Source organism: Pristiophorus japonicus, chromosome 1 (assembly GCF_044704955.1).
Source record: "Pristiophorus japonicus isolate sPriJap1 chromosome 1, sPriJap1.hap1, whole genome shotgun sequence".
Taxonomy (NCBI): domain Eukaryota; kingdom Metazoa; phylum Chordata; class Chondrichthyes; family Pristiophoridae; genus Pristiophorus; species Pristiophorus japonicus.
Genome location: NC_091977.1, coordinates 241,395,701 through 241,417,751, shown reverse-complemented (window position 1 = coordinate 241,417,751; position 22,051 = coordinate 241,395,701). Strand labels below are relative to the sequence as shown.

The window sequence follows — 22,051 nt, the reverse complement described above, 5'->3', positions numbered from 1 at the left end:
GACTTCCAGTCCTGATCATCCAATTACCTCGCCGGAAAAGTACATGCACCGATAGGATCAACTGTAATGACCCCAAAGGCTGCTTTCATTCTGGTCTTGTCTTAATTCCGATTCTAGAACAGAACTTGTGAACTGATTCCTCACACTTACACTACATCAGCAGCCTCCCTTACCCAGCAATAGACTCATTGGCCGCGATTTTACAAATCTCAGTGGGTGCGGGGGCAGGTGACATTGGTGGCGGGTCACGACCATGCTGCTGTTTCCATCCCGGCCTCTGAAATGAATTTCTCCTGATGGGGCTTGTTAAGCCCACCCAGCGCATTTGCCAACCGATTAGACGAAGCGGGTCTAGTGACGTCATTTGATGACCCATCATCAGGCAGGTTCCTTAAAAGCACCATTAGGCGGGAAATTTGTTAGGGAAATTGATGGGATTGAAGGCCGATAAATCCCCGGGGCCTGATAGTCTGCATCCCAGAGTACTTAAGGAAGTGGCTCGAGAAATAGTGGATGATCATTTTCCAACAGTCTATCGACTCTGGATCAGTTCCTATGAACTGGAGGGTAGCTAATGTAACATCACTTTTTAAAAAGGGAGTGAGAGAGAAAACGGGGAATTATAGACCGGTTAGCCTGACATCAGGAGTGGGGAAAATGTTAGAATCAATTATTTACAGATGAAATAGCAGCACATTTGGAAAGCAGTGACAGGATCGGTCCAAGTCAGCACAGATTTATGAAAGGGAAATCATGCTCGACAAATCTTCTAGAATTTTTTGAGGATGTAACTAGCAGAGTGGACAAGGGAGAACCAGTGGATGTGGTATATTTGGACTTTCAAAAGGCTTTTGACAAGGTCCCACACAAGAGATTGGTGTGCAAAATCAAAGCACATGGTATTGGGGGTAATGTACTGATGTGGATAGAGAACTGGTTGGCAGACAGGAAGCAGAGAGTCGGGATAAACGGGTCCTTTTCAGAATGGCAGGCAGTGACTGGTGGAGTGCCGCAGGGCTCAGTGCTGGGACCCCAGCTCTTTACTATATGCATTAATGATTTAAATGAAGGAATTGAGTGTGCAGATGACATTAAACTGGGTGGCGGTGTGAGCTGTGAGGGGGACGCTAGTGGTTACAGGGTGACTTGGACAGGTTAGGTGAGTGGGCAAATGCATGGCAGATGCAGTATAATGTGGATAAATGTGAGGTTATCCACTTTGGGGGCAGAAACACGAGGGCAGAATATTATCTGAATGGCAGCAGACTAGGAAAAGGGAAGGTGCAACGAGATCTGGGTGTCATGGTACATCAGTCATTGAAAGTTGGCATGCAGGTACAGCAGGCAGTGAAGGCGGCAAATGGTATGTTGGCCTTCATAGCTAGGGGATTTGAGTATAGGAGCAGGGAGGTCTTACTGCAGTTGTACAGGGCCTTGGTGAGGCCTCACCTGGAGTAGTGTGTTCAGTTGTGGTCTCCTAATCTGAGGAAGGACGTTCTTGCTATTGATGGAGTGCTGTGAAGGTTCACCAGACTGATTTCCGGGGTGGCTGGGCTGACATATGAGGAGAGGCTGGATCAACTGGGTCTTTATACACTAGAGTTTAGAAGGATGAGAGGGGATTTCATAGAAACATAAGATTCTAATGGGACTGGACAGGTTAGATGCAGGAAGATTGTTCCCGATGTTGGGGAAGTCCAGAACCAGGGGACACAGACTTAGGATAAGTGGTAGGCCATTTAGGACCGAGATGAGGAGAAACTTCTTCATTCAGAGGTGTTAACCTGTGGAATTCCCTGCCGCAGAGAGTTGTTGATGCCAGTTCATTGGATATATTCAAGAGGGAGTTAGATATGGCCCTTACGGCTAAAGGGATCAAGGGGGATGGAGAGAAAGCAGGAAAGGGGTACTGAGGGAATGATCAGCCATGATCTTATCAAATGGTGATGCAGGCTCGAAGGGCCTACTCCTGCACCTATTTTCTATGTTTCTGTGTCCAACTTTAATTTGACAGTTGTGCTGTCAGTGTTCAATAGCATTGAGGTGCTGCAAACACTGCACAGAGGAGGCCCTCTTTCCTTCCCTATTGGTGGAAGAGATTTCCCCAGGTGATCAACACAGCCTAGTTGCAGATTGCAGAGGAGGGCACAAGCAGGGATGTAGTCAGGAGGACCTGGCTACAGTATCAGAAACCTTTCAATGATCTCAGTAGATCACAAAATGCTAGTACAAAGCCACACTCAACCTCATCCTTCTGCGCCTCTCATTACATCCCCATCACTCTGCCTTCCCTACCCAACTCCTGCACATCCTTACTCACACCAACTTATCTTGAACCTCCACCCATCCTCTTTCTCTATCTAAATTATCATACCATCTCACTAGCCATCCCTCACACTCACCCTCATTCTCATCCAATCATACCTACTAACAACACACATGGTTAGGCACTTGGGTGCTTTATCCAATGTTCATGTAAAGTTTCTGTTAATGTGATGTCAAACATTAAAACCTTTATTTTCAACACTGTGTCCTTGGACAGATTTTTGCGCACTTTTGGAAGTGGCTTCGTGAGTAACAGTGAATGGTGAGACGTAACGGTACCCCTTACAATGGTCATGAGTGTGAAAATAATGGCTTGGGCATTATAGGGATGCTTTATGGTGTTGGTGTGGGGTGGTGCCAACCTGGTACATCATGTGGCAGCCAGGGTGTACAGCATCAAGTGAAGTAAATCTGGCCATGGTGAGGCCATCTCTGGTCTCCCGGGCAGCAATGTGGTCGGGTGCTGATGCACTCGGTCCTGTGCAGTATCGTGATTGCGGAAAAGGTTGGTGTTGTTGGTGTGCCTGGTGCTACTGGTGTTGGGCATGGTGGGATTCTGTGGACTGTTTCAAAGGCACCCATGCTGATCGAATAGATGGCAAATGAAGTAGAGATGACAGAAGCAATCTGTCAACAATGAGAGGTAATGAGGTCAGACTGGATGGAGACTTCTGCAAAGACTTGCAGCATCCTGAATCTATTGTACAAATGCAGTGAGGAAGAGTTTGTGGCTGAGAGAAGATATCTCCAAGGTGGGAGCTTTTACTATACATTTGAAGCTGTTACTGAACATTTGAAGCTGTCAACTCATCTGCTGATGCAATGTCTACTGAACTCCCGTCTCTGCTCGACAGACGTGGTCCGTGACCAGCATGGACCGTGTGTGCGAACTGTCAAATGCAAAAGATGAGCTGAAAATCACTCTTAAGTAGCTCTAAACAAGCTACTAATTAATGACCTGAATTGGGTCCCCGCTGTGAACCCGCCGCCGTGTATCGGGTCTGCTCAGCGCTGACAGACCTGACATTGGGGAAAGGCGCGTGGCAGCAGGTTCACAGCAGGATCCCGATACATTGGGGGAAAACAACGTTCCCACCCGACCCGTCACTGATCGCACCCCACTGACCCCCAGAAAATCCAGCCAATAGATCCTCCGAGAACTGCCCAAGAAAGAAGTGTCTATCTCACGATGAGACTGGTATTACAACAACTTACATTTGTATAGGGCCTTTAATGCAGTAAAATGTCCCATATTATGATATAGGATAAATATTTATGAAGCACAGAACTGACAAGTTAAGGTTCACAGTCAGAATCGTGACATTTTTTTTCTCACCCCATCTTCTACTGGGACAGGTTGCATAAACCTGGCTTGTATTCCCTCAAGTATAGGAGATTGAGGGGTGGTCTAATAGAGGTGTTTAAAATGATAAAAGGATTTGACAGGGTAGATACGGAGAAACAATTTCCTCCGGTGGGGAAATCAAGAACAAAGGGACATAAAGTTAGAGCTGGGCCATTCAGGAGCTGAAATTGGGAAGCACTTTTTCCACACAAAAGATGGTAGAAATGTGGACCTCTACCTCAAATGCTAGGACAATTGGAGCGTTTAAGACTGTGATGTTCAGATTTTTGTTAGGTAAGGATATCAAGGGAGGGAAAACAGTTGAGGTGATCAGCCATGATCTAATTAAATAGCAGAGCAGGCCTGAGGGGCTGGTCAACTCTTGTTCCTATGAGGGTAACAGTATGGCCCCAAGTTTCCACATGATTTGCTCCTGATTTTTAGGAGCAACTGGTGGAGAACGGAGTATCTTAGAAATCGCAATTCTCCACATTTAAGTTTTCTGCAGTTCTAGTCATGTAGAACAGTTTCACTTTGGAACAGAATTTTTTTTTCAAAAGGGGGCGTGTCCAGCCACTGACGCCTGATTTGAAAGTTTCCACAGTGAAAACGTACTCCAAACTAACTTAGAATGGAGCAAGTGAAGATTTTTGTAGGCCTGAAAAAACCTTGTCTACACATTAAAAAAATCAGGCGCAGGTTACAAATTAGGCGTCCGGAACGAGGTGGGGGGGGGGGGGAAGGGAAGTCATTACATTCTACAATAAATCCTTAGTTATACTTATACAAATATTATACAAATAATTCCAACCTAAATAAAAATTTATAAGCAAAAAAAAGATTAAATAAACCACGTTCCTACCTGTGTGAAAATGCTTCAGGCAGGGAGAAGGCTGCAGGAAGCCTCACAAGTTGAGGCAGCCGTTCCCGACGGCAGCGGGGGGGAGGCAGTGAGGAGGCAGCCGTTCCCGACGGCGGGGGGGGGGGGGGGGGGGGTTGGGGGAGGAGGCAGTGAGAAGGCTGCAGGAAGCCTCAGAAGTTGAGGCAGCCATTCCCGACGGCAGGGGGGGGGGGGGGAGGGAGGCCCACCTGCCGTCGGTCGGGCCCGTCGGGAAACGGCTGCCTCAACTTCTGAGGCTTCCTGCAGCCTTCTCACTGCTGCAAGAAGCCTCAGTGCTGATCATGGAAGGGCAATGTGGTTTTATTAAAAAATTAAAAAAATTGAACAGCTACAAAGAACTACAAAAATGGCCGAGTGCCAATGTTTCCTTCACACTGCGCGTGCGCGAACGCTCCAACGCGCAGGGTTGCCGGCACGAAAAAAACTCATTTAAATGGTACCCGCCCCCTCCTACTTACAAAATCGGCGCGAGTGGTAGGCTCCGCCCCCTGGGCGCCGCGACAAGCTGACATCGAGCTGCAAAGCGCGTTTTTTTTCAGGCGCCGTTTTAGGCGCGAAAAACGGGCGCCCAGCTCGGAGGGGCGCCTGTTTTGCCGCGTGTGGAAACTTGGGGCCAATATTTCCACAAAATCATTGGTTTCCTTTGTTACAAGGTTGGCCAATGTGGCAAGCAGAAAAATCTAACTCTGCTACACAAGACCGTCAGTAATTCAGACTAAATTTACACACAAGTCGGTATCTTTGCAGTAGTTTGGAATTGCAAGACTTCACTTTTCTAGATAAGATTGCAATCTTCGTCGTGACTACATAAGCAACATCGATCACTGTGCAAGCGATTCATTTTTTGGATGAGACGTTAAACCGAGGCCCCATCTGCTCTCAGGTGGACGTAAAAGATCCCATGGCACTATTTCAAAGAAGAGCAGGAGCGTTATCCCTGTGCCCTGGCCAAGATTTATCCCTCAATCAACATAACAAAAAAAGATCTGGTCATGATCACACTGCTATTTGTGGGAGCTTGCTGTGCGCAAATTGGCTGCTGTGCTTTCTACATTACAACTGTAACTACACCCCAAAAATACTTCATTGGCTGTAAAGTGCTTTGAGATGTCTGTTGGTCGTAAAAGGCGCTATATAAATCCGAGTCTTTCTTTTCTTTTTCAGGTGAGTTCAGATTAATCCACCTCAAAAGATTTGAAGCTACACCAGCAAAAAAAAACATTGCATGACACTTAAATACAGCACCGGAAGCCATTCAGCCCATACCCCACTTTTTTCCCATATCCTTGCAATTTTTTCTCCTTCACAAAAAAGGATGAGCCACTTTTGAGACCAGGTCAAGAGTGAAATGGAAAAAGGAGCACCATTGATGAGGCTTGAAAACTCACATGCAAAGCCCTTTGGAAAAGCATTCAAGACAGTAAATCTTTCCTCTAAACAGTTAAAATGTTACTGCATTTTTTTAAAAAAGCACTTTTTACTGCTTTTGCATCAATTCCCTCGACAACATGTACTCCACAACACAAAAGAAATGCCTTTCTGTTAATCTTCGTAATCTGATCATTCATCAAAACATAAAGCAAACCAGCAACTTGAACAGTCGAATGCTCCATTCCCAATCAGCATGCAAATTCAGTCCTATGGTTTGTCTCACCGTAACTCACATCCTTCACTTTGGGTGACTTGCAAGGTCTTAGCTGGAGCACTAAATCACAGCACAGAAGGATGCCATTCGGCCCATAGAATCTGCACCGGCTCTTTTGAAGAGTAATCCAGTTAGTCCCACTCTCCGCTCTTTTCCGATATCCCTGCAATTTTTTCGCCTTCAAGTATTTATCCAACTCTCACGAAGGCTACTATTGAATCTATATCCACCACCCTATCAGGCATTGCGTTCCATTCGTTACATAAAAACATTGTTCTTCGTGTGGTCTCTCGTTCTTTTGCTAATCACCTGAAATCTATTAATCGGTCCTGTTACATTCAAAGATTTGTGCATAAACACCCCAGGTCTCTCTTTTCTTGCACCCCCTTTAAAATTGTACCATTTAGCAAGTATCATCTCTCCTCATTCTTCCTACTGAAATGCAGCATCTCACATTTTTCTGCATTGAATTTCATCTGCATATGTCCCCCATTCCACCAGCTTGTCTATGTCCTCTTGAAGTCTATAACGGTCTTCTTCACTGTTTACACTTCTAAGTTTGTCTCATCTGCAAATTTCAAAATTGTGCCCTGTACCCCCAAGTCCAATGTACAGTTGGACCTCTTTGGCCCGGCATCCTTGGGACCTGACCGGTGCCGGACCAGAGAATTTTCCAAACCACGGGAGGCGGCCCCGGCAGCGAGGAGTGCGTGTCAAACCACAGCACCAGCCAGTGTAAAACCTCCAGCTGGATGGGCAAGGCTGTCAAGATTTGTCATCCAAAATGCATCACACATACATTTAACACATGCAGCCACAATATTTTTCCAATGGATGCCATCCATGCCGGGACTGATGCCGGACCAGAGATTTTTCCAAATTTAAAGAGTCCGGACTGGAGGGGTACAACCCGTATATCAAAAATAGCAATGGTCCTAGTACTGAACCTTGGCGAACATCACTGTATACCTCTCTCTAGTTCGAAAAACAGCTGTTCACCACAACACTCTGTCTTCTATCCCTCAGCCAATTTTGTAACCTTGCTGCTACTGCCCCTTTTATCCCATAGGCTTCAATTTTGCTAACAAGCCGAATATGTGGTGCTTTATCAAACACCTTGTTGCACCATACAGAAGTTAGTCATTCCACCTCAGGGAAGGAAAAAAGAATGGATGGATGACTTCACGCCACAGACCAACATAGAGAATCTTGGCAGAGGCAATTAGTTGGCGAGGAATGAATTCAGCATTTCACAGTCATTTTACTTTAAATGAGACCAAAATGTAATCAGAATAATATGGGTCCCGGATATACAGCAACATATTCCAACTATAATCTTCATTTTCCCAGGAGAAAACCAGCTCACATGGCACTAAACTGCAATTTGCAGTAAGTGCACATAAGTATGGCATCTCCGTCTCAGCAATTGATGTGTTTTTAAACTTGAGTAACAGGTACTTATGCATGTTTAATTCCCACTTAATAGATTTATCAATGTCAGCCAGAGGCGAGCACAGGTATCTCTTCCCTGGATACCAAATCAAATGCTGCTTATGTGGCGTCCTATGAGCAAGCAGCTTGCCCAACATGTCTGCTACAGGCAGTATAGGTAGAACATGTTGTAAAAGAGATGCAAATACAAAAACATTATTCCAATTGAACTGATGAGGAAAATTTAAAAATGTGATCCTACACATTTTTCTACTTCCCTGCATGGTGTTAAAATCAGAACTCCCTGCACAAGTCTTCAAAGTTAATTCATTCTTTTCCAAGATTTCAAAACTCCTTACTCCTTTAATGTTCCCTTACTCTCCACAATGAATAGCCTTTTTATTTGGCATCAACTAACCATTATTTGATTTACCTCATCTTCACTCCTACATTTTCCATCTTTGGTGGGATCTTTCGCTTACGTTTTTTTTTAAATTGAGAAATCCATTATGGAAATAAATGTTTTGAGGTCTGGAAGCCCTAGATAAAGCAGGTTAAGGCCTAAAACAGCATAAGATGCTACAGTCTGTTCAGATCAGGATTGCTCGTCTTTAAAAAAATATATTAATAGGTGTTACTAAGTGAAAATGATCAGACATAAAATACAAACCTTTCCCAGAAACAGCACAAAATCACCGACTGTGTTTATAGCAGCCACATTCAAAGCGTTCTCCACCAGGATCATTAAGGCTTCTCTGGCGGATGTGCAGAAGCTGGTACTGTTTATGGCTGTCGCTACATATGCATTCTGTCAAAATAGAAAACATTCAAACAGCCGTTAATACTTTAAATAGAAATCTTTTTTCATTCCCTTCATAACAGAATCCTCTAGCTGGAGAACCATTTGTCTGTCAATTTGGAGAAGTCCCATCATAATGCTAGCAAGGAGATTGCAATGACTGCCAAGTATACAAAGTTGAACATTGTGAAAACTGACGCAAAGTACTTATTTTACCTGAAACATTAACTCTGCTCCTCTCTCCACAGATGTTCCTGACCCAGCTGAGCATTTCCAATTTTTATTTCATATTTTCAGTATGTTTGCTTTTATACTTATTTTATACCTCAGTCTTCACGACAAGATTAACATCTTCCTCTCTTGGGAGCCCTACTCTGCCTTTGACCATCCCCTTACTAAAATTGCCCATCGAAAGACATTTTATGGCCCTTGTTGCATTTTGTTAATTTTGTCTCCTATTCCCTCTTTGCCTTTCTAATACCACCTTTTTGTAGCTTTCCATACATTTGTCCTGGCTTTCATTTTTATGATCCACCCAGCGAGCAGTAAATTATTCAATTTTAAATTTGATCTAATTGTACTTTTCATCTGTGAGTCCAGCCTTTAATACATTCACGTTTTCCTTACCAGAGTGTAATTTGTGCCCCTTCCATTACTGTTTAAAATTTCATATTACTGATCATAGAATGATACGGCACAGAAGGAGGCCATTCGGCCCATCATGCCTGTCCCAGTTCTTTGAAAGAACGATCCAATTAGTCCACTGCCCTGCCCTTTCCCCATAGCCCTGTAAATTATTTCCCCTGCAAGTATTTATCCAATTCTCTTTTGAAAGTGCTTATTGAATCTGCTTCCACCCTTTCAGGCAGTGCATTCCAGATCATAACCCGTTGCATAACAAAAAAATCTCCTCCTCTCTCCTCTGGTTTTTTTGTCAATTGCCTTAAATCTGTGTCCTCTGATTACCACCCCTTCTGCCAGTGGAAGCAGTTTCTCCTTATTTACTCCATCAAAACCCTTCATGATTTTGAATACCTCTATTAAATCACCTCAACCTTCGCTGCTTCAAAGAGAACAATCTCAGCTTCTCCAGTCATCTACGTAGGTGTTTAGTTGTATTTGCCAATTTGTCCTTCCATGTATCCTGGGCAAGGTCTCTTTTCATTTTACTATCACAAGATAATTACAGATGTGGAAGGCCATTCACACCATCTCAATTCATCTATTGAGAGATCCTACTGTTCCTCCATTGCAGCATTGAATTGTTTCCTAAATGATTCCAGGACATTTGCCTCTACAACTCTGCCTGGATGTTTATTCCACAAGTCGGTAACTCAGTAGTTTCAGTCCTAAAATTACCGTTTACTAGTTTGAACCCGTGTCCCCTTGTTCTACTTCCATGGTTTAATTTAAAATAATATTCTGGGTTATATTATTTTCTGTGTAGCTCAATACACTATTAGCTTTGCTAATGCTGTTCTGAACTGGTTGAACATATTTAGCATCGAATCGATTAAGATTCTTTTAGCTTCATCCTTAGCTATTTCACCACCACTCGGGTATGTGCCGCATCTATTTTTCCTTTCTTTGTGCAGTACTTTACGCTTGTCTGCATTAAATTTCATCTCCCATTGTTCTTCCCACTTGCATATGTTGTCCAACTTGGTCTATAACTTCGGAGGTACCTCCTCCAATTCCAACTCTCATTGCCCTTCCTAGCTTGGTGACATCTGCAAATTTGACCATTCTAGATTGAGTGTCTGAATCTAGGTCATTGATGCAAATTATACCCTGCTCCACCCACCACCACCAACTCAGACATAACTTCTAACAACTGCTCGCAGTTTCTTAGCCTTCAGCTGCTTTTTTTAAAACTGAGCCTATATTGTGGTCACCATTTCCCTATTGTTCTCATACTTGTGGATTACCTACTTCATTATCTAGAACTACATCAAGGAGTGCTTCCTTTCTGGTTGAGATAGTGACCAAGAAACCAGTTCCAAACACAATGGAGGAAAAAAAAACCCTCTCCTTTTTCACTTTTTACCTATCCGAGTTTATTTTCCATAAAGCTGATAAACAAGTCCAACTGTGCGACATCTGTGCTTGGGTTTGTGGCCTTCGTACTTACGGACACAAGGATTGGCATTGCACCAGAGGATTGACAGCAGCGGGACAGAGTTATTTGGCATGGATGCGTGAGTCAAAGCAGAGGCAATGGAGCATTTATGTAGGACCGTGGTGGCAGAGGTATGTATGATGGCTGACGGGCCAGAGAAGTTCGGAGGTAGAGAATTAGTTACGAAGGGAGTTTCCACAGGCAGTTAAATAAGAATATAAGAAATAGGAGCAGGAGTAGACCATTTGGCCCCTCGAGCCTGCTCCACCATTCAATAAGAACATGGCTGATCTGATCATGGACTCAGCTCCACTTCACTGCCAGCTCCCCATAACCCTTTATTCCGATTGCTCAAAAATCTGCCTATCTCCGCCTTAAATATATTCAATGACCCAGCCTCCACAGCTCTGGGGCAGAGAATTCCACGTTTACAACCCTCAGAGAAAAAGTTCCTCCTCATCTCAGTTTTAAATGGGCGGCCCCTTATTCTGAGACTATGCCCCCTAGTTTTAGTTTCCCCTCTCTGCATCCACCTTGTCGAGCCCCTTCATTATCTTACATGTTTCGATATCATCTCTCATTCTTCTGAACTCAAATGAGTAGAGGCCCAACCGACTCAACCCCCTCATCTCCGGAATCAACCTAGTGAACCTTCTCTGAACAGCCTCCAATGCAAGTATATCCTTCCTTAAATACAGAGACGAAAACTGTCCGCAGTACTCCAGGTGTGGCCTCACGTAGTCGTAGCAGGACTTATCTGCTTTTATACTCCATCTCCCTTGCAATAAAGGCCAACATTCCATTTGCTTTCCTGATTACTTGCTATATCTGCATACTAACTTTGTGTTTTATGCACAAGGATCCCCAGGTCCCTCTGTACTGCAGCATTTGCAATTTTTCCCCATTTAAATTATAATTTGCTTTTCTATTTTTTCTGCCAAAGTGGATAACCTCACATTTTCCCACATTATATTCTATGTGCCACATTTCTGCCCACTCACTTAGCCTGTCTACATCCCTTTGCAGATTTCTTGTGTTCTCCTCACAATCGGCTCTCCCACCCGTCTTTGTATCAGCAGCAAACTTGGCTACATTACACTCGGTCCCTTCATCCAAGTCATTAACATAGATTGTAAATAGTTGAGGCCCCAGCACCAACCCCTGTGACACCCCACTAGTCACTGTTTGCCAAATGGAAAATTACCCATTTATCCCGACTCTTTGTTTTCTGTTAGTTAGCCAATCCTCTATCCATTCTAATATATTACTCCCAACCCCGTGAACTTTTATCTTGTGCAGTAACCTTTTATGTGGCATCTTATCGAATGCCTTCTGGAAATCCAAATACACCACATCCACTGGTTCCCCCTTACCCACCATGCTCGTTACATCCTCAAAGAACTCCAGCAAATTTGTCAAACATGATTTCCCTTTCATAAAACCATGTTGACTCTGCTTGTTGAATCATGCTTTTCCAAATATCCTGCTCCTGGTTTCTTAATAATGGACTCCAGCATTTTCCCAACAACAGATGTTAGGCTAACTGGTCTATAGTTTCCTGTTTTCTGTCTGCCTCCTTTTTTTTTTTTAAATAGGGGCGTTACATTTGTGGTTTTCCAATCCGCTGGGACCTCCTCAGAATCTAGGGAATTTTAGTAGGTTAATGCATTCACTATCTCTGCAGCCACTTCTTTTAAGACCCTAGGATGCAAGCCATCAGGTCCAGGGGACTTGTCTGCCTTTAGTCCCATTATTTTACCGAGTACTACTTCTTTAGTGATAGTGATTGCATTAAGTTCCTCCCTCCATATAGCCCCTTGATTATCCACTACGGAGATGTTTTTTATTGTCTTCTACCGATACAAAATATTTGTTCAAAGTCTCTGCCATTTCCCTATTTCCCATTATTTAAATATCCAGTCTCATCCTCCAGGGGATCAACATTTACTTTTGCCACTCTTTTCCTTTTTATGTATCTGTAGAAATTCTTACTATCTGTTTTTATATTTCGTGCTAGTTTGCTTTCATAATCTTTCTTCCCCCTCATTTTTTGTAGTTGTTCTTTGCTGGCTTAAAAAAAATTCCCAATCCTCTGGCCTCCCACTTGTCTTGGCCACTTTATATGCCCTTGTTTTCAATTTGATGCCATCCCTTATTTCCTTAGTTAGACACGGATAGTTATCCCTTCTTACAGTCTTTGCTTCTCATTTAATCTATTTTCCCAGTCCACTTTAGCCAACTCTGCCTTCATACATAAGAACATAATAGGAGAAGGAATAGGCCATTTTGGCCCCTTGAGCCTGCTCCGCCATTTAATAAGACTATGGCTGATCTGATCATGGGCTCAGCTCCACTTCCCTGTCCACTCCCATAACCCTTTATTCCCTTATCACTCAAAAATCTGTTTATCTCTGCCTTAAATATATTCAATGACCCAGCCTCCACAGCTCTCTGGGGCAGAGAATTCCATAGATTTACAAACCTCAAAGAATTCCTCCTCATCTCAGTTTTAGATGGGCGGTCCCTTCTAAGACTATGTCCCCTAGTTGTAGTTTCCCCTATCAGTGGAAATATCCTCTCTGCAACCACCTTGTCGAGCCTCATTATCTTACATGTTTTGACAAGATCACCTCTCATTCTTCTGAACTTCAAATGTGTATAGGCCCAACCTATCTTCATAAGTCAAAACCCTCATCTCTGGAATCAACCTAGTGAATCTTCTCTGAACAGCCTCCAATGCAAGTATATCCTTCCTTAAATACGGAGACCAAAACTGTACACAGTACTCGAGCTGCGGCGTTACCAATACCCTGTACAGTTGTAGCAGGACTTCTCTATAGTCTCCTTTGTTTAAGCTAAGGACACTGGTTTGAGATCCAACGTTCTCACCCGCCAACTGAATTTGAAATTCAACCATGATTTTTTGGTCACTCATTCGTAGAGGATCCTTTATTCGATCGTTTATTAATCCTGTCTCAGTACACAGTACCAGATCTAAGATAGCCTGTTCCCTGGTTGGTTTCACAATGTACTGTTCAAGGAAACTATCCCAAATACACTCTATGAACTCTTCCTCAAGGCTACCCTGGCCAATTTGCTTTGTCCAATCAATATGAAGGTTAAAATCGCCCATGATTATTGCCGTTCCTTTTTTACAAGCTTCCATTATTTTTGATTTATACTCCATCCAACAGTGTAGCTACTGTTAGGGGGCCGATAGACTACGCCCACAGGCGACTTTTTCCCCTGATTATTCCTTATCTCCGCCCAAATTGATTTAACATCTTGATCTTCTGAGCCAGTATCCTTTCACATTAACGCAGTGATCCCATTAGCTTTATTAACAGAGCTACCTCACCTCCTTTTCCTTTGTCTATCTGTCCTACCGAATTGTCAAATACCCCTGAATATTTAGTTCCCAACTTTGGTCACCTTGCAGCCACATCTCTGTAATGGCTATCAGATCATATCCATTTGTATCTGTGTGTGCTGTCAACTCATCTATTTTGTTACAAATGCTGGTGCATTCAGATAAAGAGCTTTTAAATTTGTTTTTTTACCATTTTTTCCTGCTTTGACCCCATTTTCTGATACACTTATGTTTCTGCATTCTGTCCCTTCCCGTCACGCTCTGGTTTTTATTTCCCCCAATGCTTTATTGCCTCCTCTTTGCTCGTTGACTTTTTAAATTTCCATTCACTTGAACCCTACTCCCCACTAATTAGTTTAAAGGCCTCTCTACAGCCCTAGTTATTTGATTTGCCAGGACCCTAATCACAGCACGGTCTAAGTGGAGCCCGTCCCAATGGAACAGCTCCCTCTTACCCCAAGTACTGGTGCCAGTGCCCCATGAACCAAAACCTATTTCTCCCACAGCAGTCTTTGAGCCACGTGTTTAACTCTCTGATCTTATTTACCTTGTGCAAATTTCTCGTAGCTCATGTAATAATCCAGAGATTATTACCTTTGTGGTTCTGCTTTTTGATTTGGCCCCTAGCTGCTCATAATCCCTCAGCAGAACCTCTTTATTTGTCCTACCTATGGCATTGGTACCCACGTGGACCACGACAACTGGATCTTCCCCCTCCCACTGTTCAGAGGAAATGTCCAGCCCAGAGGAGATGTCCTTAACCCTGGCATCGGGTAGGTTACATTGTCTTCGGGACTCACGCTCTCGACTGCAGAGAACAGTATCTATCCTCCTAATTATACTGTCCCCTACCACTACAACATTTCTATTTACTCCCCCCAATTGAATAGCCCCTGTGAATAGGTGCTGTGGTCAGTTTGCTCATCCTCCCTGCAGTCTCTGCTCTCGTCCACACAGGGAGCAAGAGCCTCGAACCTGTTGAACAAGAGCAAGGGCTGAGGCTCCTCCATCACAACCTCCTGGGTCCCCATACCTGCTTCACTCGTAGTCACACCCTCCTGTCCCTGACCACGGATCGAATTTGAATTAATTAATCTAATTGGTGTGACTAGCTCCTGGACTGCAGCGTCCAGGTAACTCTCCCCCTCCCTGATGTGTCGTAGTGTCTGCAGCTCAGATTCCAGCTCATCAATGCGGAGCCAAAGTTCCTCGAGCTGTAGACATTAGCAGGAACAAGGCAATAGGCAAAAGCGGAAAACCAACTGGAAAAGACATGAATGAAATAAATTTAGCAAGACAATTAAATAGTGATCTGAATATACTTGGTAAAAGAATTCAGTTCTGGGTTTCGAGAGCAGCAGGGAGTTGGATAAAAACTGAATACATATAATAGTTAACTGCATAAATTAGCTTAAAAGTAAAATAGGTAGCTGGGAAAACCAAAGGAATGAAATAAACGAATAAACTGGGGATCATAAGTTAATTCAACAAACCACAGAGAACAAAATGGGGAATGCATTTCCATAATGGGCTATTGGGGGAAGCATTGTTCATCTTAATAAGCAGTGCAGTTGCACCGCCTGTTGCCAACATGCAGTATTACTGAAACATGAAAGATCCGCAGGAGATGCGTCTCCACCGCAGTTTCTTTGCAATGTGGAAGTGTGCACATTTTCTACCAGTAGTACTCTGGTGTTTGACATCTATCTGGATGGAAAAGACACTCAATGGTACCGTCTGAACAAGGGAGCTTTAAAAATGCAGCTAAAGTGCTGCATTATCAAACAAGCGATGCCCAGCAACAGAGCTATTTCTGGCGGATACTTCCAAAGAGCAGCGGCCACATAGCGACCCCACTATTCGAGGTAGGCGAGGTTATGCTGGTCATCGCGCCAGCTAATATCAGAAAAATGGGAGCAGATTACACCACTGGCAGACTCTTAATGTTGCAGCAAAACTCCCCAACTGTATTGCTCCTTTGCTCTGTGTGGGGAAGCAGAGTCAGGAGGTTTCCCCAACACACAGCACCCAGGACACTGCTGCATGAATTGTAAGGCGAGCAGCCCTTACTCATGGACATAACAGGAGAGGAGAGGGCAATTTTCGAGTCGGTGCTACCGACAGGGAGTCTTGTCTAACATCTTTCTGTATTTGAGAAATGGATTATCCAACCATTTAAAACAAACAGCACCCTGCAATTTCCTGCTGTGCACCGCCAAGGCGAGGCAGTGCAAACTCGTAATATCTGCCCAAAAATTGGCCACAAGTGAGATACTGACCCCAGAAATGTGAGGGTGCAATTATCAGGAAAGATTGAGTAGGCTGGGGCGCCTTCCTCCAGAAGAGAGAAGGCTAAGGTTTAACCCGATAGAGATCTTTAAGATTATGAAAGGGCTTGTTTGGGTAGACATAGGGAAGATGTTTTCACATGTGGAAGAGATCAGAACTAGGGTCATAAATATAAGATAGTCACTAATAAATCCAATACGGAATTCAGGAGAAACTTCTTACCCAGAGAGTGGTTAAAATGTGGAACTCGCTACCACAGCTGAAGTGAATAGTATCGGTGCATTTAAGGGGAAACTAGATAAACACATGAGGGAGAAAGGAATAGAAGGCTACGCTGCTAGGGTGAGATGAAGTAGGGTGGGAGGACACTTGTGTGGAGCATAAACATCAACATGGACCAGATGGGTCAAATGGCTTGTTACGAGCAATCTATATCTATCTATACATTAAAGAACAGAAAGCCAACTTGCAATCATAAATTCTTCTCAGGAGGAATGGCTATAGCAGAGGTTTCTCAGAGACCAAATAGGACAGCAAAAAGAAGTTTCTGTGGCTGGAAATGGAAGCAGTAAACAGTAGTGATGGCAGATCATTGGGTGGCAGAAAAAGAGGCTTGTGGCGTAGGAAAGGGCGAGGGTCAGACCTGCTGCTTGGACAGCAATGGCAGCGGCAAATTTAGCCTTTACAGCTAGGCAATGGGGCAGTAATTAGCAATAGCAATGGCAAAAAGGCTGCTGACACCAGCTTCTCAGGATGAGATGGGTAGCTGCAAGGAGATAGTTCTCTAACGTAAATTATGTGGTAGCTTTTCAGGCATCAAGGGTAGCTGGCGGGGAGATAAAGAAAAAAAAATCTAAAACAAATCAAATTAACTCAATTCCCCCCAAAATGAACTAACTCAATGAAATAAAGGCAGTATAGCAGTCTTGGGGCATCAGATGGATAACAAAAATATTTCAGCTGTAAAGATAAATAAATCAGCTCTAAATTAATTCAACGGGCAATTTAGTAAAAGTAAATTAGAAGAGATTTTTGTGTTGAGCTAGTGGTGAGAGTTGAGAAGTAAAATAAATCTGGAGGGGCTTAGTCACATGGTAAAAGTAGACCAATCAGATCACATCAAATAAGCTGTAAAAAGTCTTAAGTATCTTGAAGCTTTATGTAAAACCATGACAGAGGCACAACCAAATCAAGACATTGGAAATAATGGAACAGGAATTGCACAGTGGGCAGAAGACTAATAACTCTACTTAATAAATTGTCAAATAAATTGTAGACAAGAGTTATACCCTGTTCAAAGTAACAGACTATTAAAAAACGGTCACATTTGCAGGTTTGACCGACCCAAATAAATTTCAGTGAAAAATGAAAAAAAACTTACCCGATTCAGATAGAGTAGGCACTTTTCTAAACACCAGAGACAACACATGCAAGATTTCAGCATGCATTTTGCACAAGCATTTTCCTGGACACAAAAAAAAACACAAAGCAATTGATTAAAGAATCTATCAGCAAAAAATTGGTTTCCAAAATTGAACATTTCTGCCAATATGACATTGAAGTTAAAGGTTTGCATGTGGCTGTGAACAACTTTTACCTTGCCTCTGAGCTGGCTGTGAATATACATGAGGATCAGTCGTGGGATTTTTATTAAAGTGATGATGAAGGCGCCTTTAGCCACTGTTCCGAGATGGTATTTAATCAGTCGACATATAGATGAAAGGATTGGAGTTGCTGGCAAGTTACTCTTGTCCCTACGTAAATGGGGATAAAGGCAGTAATTGGAATCTGTCTGATCATATTAGGACAAGACAGGTATTTTAATAGTAGATTGATGCCACTTGCCATCAGCAAAGCAGTTCTTACATAAAATGTTAAATCTTTGACAACTCAATTTAAGAAAGTGACTTGTAAAATAAACATTGCTGTTGGAGAGGGGAATGATTTTACATAGAAACTTTTTTCTGATATTACAAGTGATTACACTGCAAAAGTACTTGATTGGCTATAATGCCATTTGGGATGTCCTGAGGTCATGAAAGGCGCTATATAAATGCAAGTCTTTCTTTTTTTCCCTCAGTTTCTCTTTAAATACAGTTTAACACGGTTTATTTGCAAACATAGAGCATTCTTTTCTCTGAAAACAGTGCATCGTTCCTCTGAAAAACTGCCATCAAGCCCATGTATTAGCAATCCAGAAGTCATCAGTAGATTTGCACAAATATTTCAACCGTGCAGCCACAGCTCGGAGCTACTACCTGATGGATAACCTGCACATTAATAACCTTCTGTCATTCACTTATCATTATGATACAAGGTTATACGGGAGGCTCGGAGACAACTGCTTGCACAGGGATAAAAACTTCCAAGCACACTCCAAACATGCGTTGGATACTGAGAGAGCAGTGACTAAATTCTGGCAAGTACCTAACACCACAGGGCACAGGAAAGCTGTACTCAGGTAAACGGTGAAGCGCTCACTCAGCGGGTATCCTAATGAGATGCAAGTGTGGCAGGCAGCTGCAGGCATTGATGGTGTCATTTTAAAAACACTACCCAAAAATTGCCAACCAATTAAACAATAAAAGTAGAAAGGCTCTTGAAAACGTACATGGAAACCTCACCAACCAATGGCAATCTACAACAGCCAACTCTGTTGCTAGTCATCACATACTTCAATAGCACCAAATGGTGAACTCAAGAAAACCTGAGAGATTGCATACAGTCTCGTCTACTCATAGATTTAAGCACAGTGCATCAGATGTACACTCGCCACTAATCAAGTGTGCTACAATGGGGGAGCAGCAAACGGACTTATGACAATGAGATCAAGAATGGTTTCAGATACTCCTACCAATAGCCAGTTGATCATCCTGAGTAACTTGAAAGTAAACATAAGGTCAATTGCCAAATATGGAATCATAGGTCACATGGTAGATCAAAAAGGTGAACGAACACCAGTCAGGATCACAAAATCAAAATACTGCGGATGCTGGAAATTTGAAATAAAAACAAAGTGCTGGAAATACTCAGCAGGTCAGGCAGCAGCTGTGGAGCGAGAAACAGAGTTAACATTTCAGGTCGATGACTTTTCGTCAGAACTGGAAAAGGTAGAGATACATAAAGGTTTTAAGCAAATGCAGGGGCAGGGAAAGTGTGGTGGGGGTGGGGGGTGGGGGGGCGGGGGGCGGAAGAGAGAGGAAAGAACAAAAAGGGAATGTCTGTGATAGGCAGGAAAGATTAAATGACAAAAAGTATGATTGTACAAGTCAAAAGATGATAATTTTGCCTTGCATAATCATACCTTTCGTCATTTAATCTTTCCTGCCTTCCACCCGATCACAGAACTTCCCTCTTGTTCATTCCTCCCCTCCCTCTTTCTCTGCTCCTGTACTTGCTTAAAACCTTGATAGATCTCTACCATTTCCAGTTCTGACGAAAGCTCTTCAACCTGAAACGTTAACAAAGGCCTGGAATTTATGGTTCCCGTGATAGCGTACGCCGCCGTTAGCCTTCTGAATGGCCCCGCAAGTTCCAGGTTTCTGCATGCGCTGTCATGAGCGAAAACCCGGAACCTACGATCTTGTCAAGGTTCGCCTTAACAGATCATCCGAACTGACTAGAAATTCACTTTCGCGAGCGCAACTACTGCCTACGAACCTCATGTTTGGTAAAAGCAAGCTTTCACCAGCGCAAGGGTTATTATAAGCCTTAAATTAAAAATTTTAAATAAAAAATGACCCACAAACACTTAAAATTAGTTTATACAAATATTGGCCCCGATTCAAATGTTTAAAATTATTTTTCAAAAAATTTAATTTATCGTATTGCTGTAATTGAAGGGACTTTTATTTTTTTATTGGTTGTCTAAATTGTTTAATTATTTGGGGATTTCAGTAGGGTTTATGTAAATCGAATCCTCCTTTCTCATCGCTGGACCTGGCCCACTTCCCTGGGATCCATGGGTCTGCAATCAGGCCTACACCTGCAGGCCCAGGACCCGAACTTTCTGTAGTTGTGGAGCCAGGAGGTATCCTCGTAGATATTTTGTGGGTCAGAGGTGTACTCCAGAGGTACGCCTCCAACCACAAATTCAGGGTCTCTGTTTCTCTCTCCACAGATGCTGTCTGACCAATCAGAAGCATATTCTCGCTGTCATAAACATGCTTTGTTGTCTTTCAATCAAATTCAAAACTACATAATATTCAACTATGTTCTCAATACTGGCATCTAAATCATTACATTCTAATTCAGTAACAAAACATTCCAGTCATTAAAATAACTAGAATCATGTATAGGACAAGAGAACACAAGGCAAGAGAACATAAGAAATAGGAACAGGAATAGGCCATTCGGCCCCTTGAGCCTGCTCCAGCATTCGGTAAGATCATGCCTGTCTTCTACCTCAACTCCACCTTCCTGAACTATCCCCATATCCCTTGATTTCCTTAGTATCCAAAAATCTATCGATCTCTGTCTTCAATATACTCAACAACTGAGCATCCACAGCTCTCTGGGATAGAGAATTCTAAAGATTCACAATTCTTTGAGTGAAGAAATGTCTCATCTCAGTACAAAATGGCTGATCCCTTATTCGGAGACTGACGCTAGTTTTAGACTCCCCAGCCAGCCTCTCTGCATCTACCCTGTCAAGCCCCTTAAGAATTTTGAGATCACCTCTCATTCTGATAAACTCTCATGAATATAGGCCTAGTCTACTCAAACTCTCCTCATAGGTCAATTCCCCCATCTCAGGAATCAGTCTAGTGAACCTTCATTGCACTATATCTAAGGCAAGTATATCCTTCCTTAGATAAGGAGACCAAAACTGTGCACAATACTCCAGGTGTGGTCTCATCAAAGCCCTATATAATTGCAGTAAGACATCTTTACTCTTGTACTCCAATCCCTTTGCAATAAAAGTGAACATACCATTTGCTTTCCTAATTGCTTGCTGTACCTGCATGACAACTTTGTGCAATTTGTATACAAGGACACCCTCTGAAGACCAACATTTCCCAATCTCACCATTTAAAAATATTCCACTTGTCTATTTTTCCTACCAAGAGTGCTGGATTTGCTCTAAAATTGCCCTCATCACAAGACCACAGCAATGTTGAGTAAAAGCAAATTTGCCCAAAAAGTTATAAACCTCAGTTTAATTATAAAAATTTCCAGCAAGTAGCATTGAATCTGCAGAAATTGATGTCAACAAACTCTTGTACGGTCAAGAAATGCATTTATTCCCTAGCACCAGAATTTAAACAAAATGGGAGCATCGACTGGTTCAAGACAACAACTTGTATTTATATAGCATCTTTAATGTAGTAAAACATCCCAAGGCGCTTCACAGGAGTGTTATAAAACAAAAATGTGACTCCAAGCCACATAAGAAATTAGGGCAGATGACCGTATGCTTGGTCAAAGAGCTAGGTTTTATGGAATGTCTTAAAGGTGGAAAGAGAGGCAGAGAGATTTAGGGAGGGAATTCCAGAGCTTAGGGCCTAGACAGCTGAAAGGCACAGCCACAGATGGTTGAGTGATTATAATCCAGGATGCTCAAGAGGGCAGAATTAGAGGAGCGCAGACATCTCGGGGGGGGGGGGGGGGGGGGGAGCTGGAGGATGTTACATAGATAGGGAGGGGCGAGGCCATGGAGGGATTTGAAAATTTTGAAAGTGAGGCATTGCTTAACCGGGAACCAATGTAGGTCAGCGAGCTCAGGAGTGATGGGTGAGCGGGATTTGATACAAGACTGTTTGACAACTAATATAAGAAAAGAATCTTATATTACGCAACGGTCTGTAAGGTCTCCCTTCCCAAGCCA

General features: G+C 43.0%; 1 protein-coding gene across 1 annotated transcript in view; it reads right to left on the bottom strand.

Moving 5' to 3' along the window:
• The window catches only part of LOC139269366 (choline transporter-like protein 1), a 105,792-nt gene that overhangs the window by 5,501 nt on the left and 78,240 nt on the right, over positions 1 to 22,051 (bottom strand). Inside the window, exons 11-13 of the mRNA XM_070888369.1 lie at positions 17,822 to 17,978; positions 17,606 to 17,689; positions 8,318 to 8,455 (exon numbers count right to left, since the gene is read on the bottom strand). Of these exons, the coding sequence (XP_070744470.1) occupies positions 8,318 to 8,455; positions 17,606 to 17,689; positions 17,822 to 17,978 (379 nt within the window). The remainder of the gene's footprint in view (positions 1 to 8,317; positions 8,456 to 17,605; positions 17,690 to 17,821; positions 17,979 to 22,051) is intronic.